General features: G+C 46.2%; 1 protein-coding gene across 1 annotated transcript; it reads left to right on the top strand.

Annotated features, from left to right (window-relative positions):
* Window positions 1-441: 441 nt before the first annotated feature.
* Window positions 442-1308, top strand: LOC115625640. The gene has a single exon (XM_030520769.1). The coding sequence runs from the start codon at window positions 442-444 to the stop codon at window positions 1306-1308; it is 867 nt and encodes a 288-aa protein (XP_030376629.1).
* Window positions 1309-2470: the final 1162 nt, after the last annotated feature.

The following is a 2470-nucleotide window of genomic DNA, read 5'->3' as shown; positions in this document are numbered from 1 at the left end:
GAAACTTGCACGACTAGTTTGGGGCCGAGAAGAAGAAATGCTTTCGTTGGCTCTGCGCTGCGACTCGCTGGCTACGACTTCTGCTTTTGCTTCTGCTTCTTCTTTTTGTGTTTTCTTCGGGCACTTATGGCATCGGCTGTGAGCATGCCGCCTATATAAATTGTCGAGTCCATTGGAAAATTGTATCATTTCATCCTTACTCGTCAAAGCAGCAACACAGCAGCCGAAAAATAAATTACAATTTTTGTGGCACGGTGCGACAAGCGAAAAAGAGAAAGTGCGTTCGTCGTTTTGTGTGCGGTACAAACAATCAAGCAAAATTTTAATTACAATATAAAACATAATTCAAAGTGGTGTGCAGCCCTTGAAGGACTATACAAAAACTTGAATAAGTGCTTAATTAACAACAACAACAACCACAACTACAACAACACCAACAAAATGTCAAACAAAATAGTTATTTTCGGTATCATGTGTTTGGTCACCTTGGCCACGGCGTTGCCCGCCGAGGAGACGCGCGGCCATGCGCGCAACGCAGTCGGTGGCGGTGACAACGACATTATGGATAGCATCTATAGTGATTGCCTGCGCAAGGATTCGGTGTCGTGTGTCAAGTACAAGCTCTTCAACTTCGTTGACAAGGTGCTCGGCGCTCGCGATCAGTTTGCTCTGACCGAGGGTGTGACTGTGGTGCGTTCCCCCGATGCGCCCGCCCAGGAGGCTGCACGCTCCATCTCCGGCGATGAGTCGTTCGAGTCGTTGGCTCTCAATCGCATCTCCAGCTTCTTGAACTCGCACACCATCAAGGTTGAGCTGAAGGGCGCCGATATTGTGCAGGCTGTGAGCTCAACTGGTCGCGCTCTGGAAGATGCCTCCGAGTCGCTCTTCGGCTCCAACGATCCCAATGCGCCTGAGGAGAGCCGTGGCAAGAAGAAGAAGGCTGCCAAAATCTTGGGCCCCATTCTCGCTCTTGTCGCACTGAAGGCTGCTGCTCTGCTGCCCCTGCTGTTGGGCGCCATTGCTCTGATTGCCGGCAAGGCTCTGTTGATTGGTAAGATCGCGCTGGTGCTGTCGGCCGTTATTGGCCTGAAGAAGCTGCTCTCGCAGGAGAAACATGTCACCTATGAGGTGGTGGCCCATCCCCATCACAGCGCCAGCCACTCGGTCAGCCACGATTCGTACGGCAGCGGCTACAGCGCCGATGCGGGTGCTTCCGCTTCATATGGCAGCTCTGGACATGGCGGCTGGGGCCGCTCCATCGATGCCCAGGACTTGGCCTACGGTGCCCAGAAGCCCCAGCAGGCTTAAGATGGCTCAGTCAATAATAACAACCCCGAGATCATAAGGAACAACCATACTAAACAAAACAACGCATCACAAGCAACCACTGACTCAAACGCACGCCCCTGAGGAGGCGACGACGTAACAGACTCTTGAGGAGAACAAACACAGACACATTATTTATCGTTCGTTTTAATTAATTTATTAATTTAATTTATTTTTATTTATTTCCACAAAAAAAAAACGCACAAAAATCAAGAAAAACCAAGACAAAAAAATGATGAAAAGGACATAGTAGGAGGACATAGGAGAGGAGGAAGGGAAGCCACGTTAAGTTTGTAATGCTGAGCTGAGCAGCAGCAGCTTTTGTGCATTTTGTGCATTTAGTTTTTTAATATTGTCGTCTCTAATAACCAACCACAGGTCGTATCTTATAAAGCTAAGCTTAAGTTGTAAAAAACCAAGCGAGAGTTGAAGTCGGTACCTAAACACAAGCACGAACTTGGACAACGTTTCAAATACTCAGAATAAGTCAGGCAAGCCGTTGAGCCTTAAGCACATTGTTAAGTCTAAGCAGGTCTGCCGAAAATTCTATTTTGCAGCACACCCTGACGCACATGGCACTGACGCTATACAACCTCTGTCTATCTGTCTCACTCTCACTCTCTCTCTCTCTCTTACATACTCTCTAACTCTCTTTTCTCTCACTTATATTGACGCTGCATCTGTTACTGTCATTGTCACTGGAAGAACTCATGCACTCCTTCATACTGTCACGACGCGCCTATCAACTATCAACTGTCATTGTCAACTGTCACTGTCAACTGTCACTGTCGACTGTCACTGTCTCTTTACATCTCTATCTACTTCCATTACTCTAACTATCACTATCATTCTAAAGACTATACCAAAACTTTGTCGGTTGCAATGCAGCCGTCTCTAACGTACAAATCTTAAAACTTATGCTACTCTTACGTTCTACAATCGACTCTATACTATACTACTTTACTATTTCAACTACTTCTACATTTCACATGCAATTCTAGTCTTACATTACAACAACAACAACAACAGCAAGCATGCCTACTACTAGCTTTAAACTATCACTATACAACTGTCTCTTTCTCTACGTATTACTACTCTCCTGTTCTAAACTCTCTCTCTCTATCTTTGACTCTTTTATACACTG

This window comes from Scaptodrosophila lebanonensis, unplaced genomic scaffold (assembly GCF_003285725.1).
Source record: "Scaptodrosophila lebanonensis strain 11010-0011.00,11010-0021.00 unplaced genomic scaffold, SlebRS2 tig00000076-arrow-arrow-pilon, whole genome shotgun sequence".
In the NCBI taxonomy this organism is placed as follows: Eukaryota; Metazoa; Arthropoda; class Insecta; order Diptera; family Drosophilidae; genus Scaptodrosophila; species Scaptodrosophila lebanonensis.
The sequence above is the reverse complement of the archived record's forward strand: the minus strand, read 5'-3'. Positions and strand labels throughout refer to the sequence as shown.

Bases quoted from the DNA above. Each gene is read 5' to 3' on its own strand.
- LOC115625640 (XM_030520769.1), top strand. From the start codon at position 442: ATGTCAAACAAAATAGTTATTTTCGGTATCATGTGTTTGGTCACCTTG.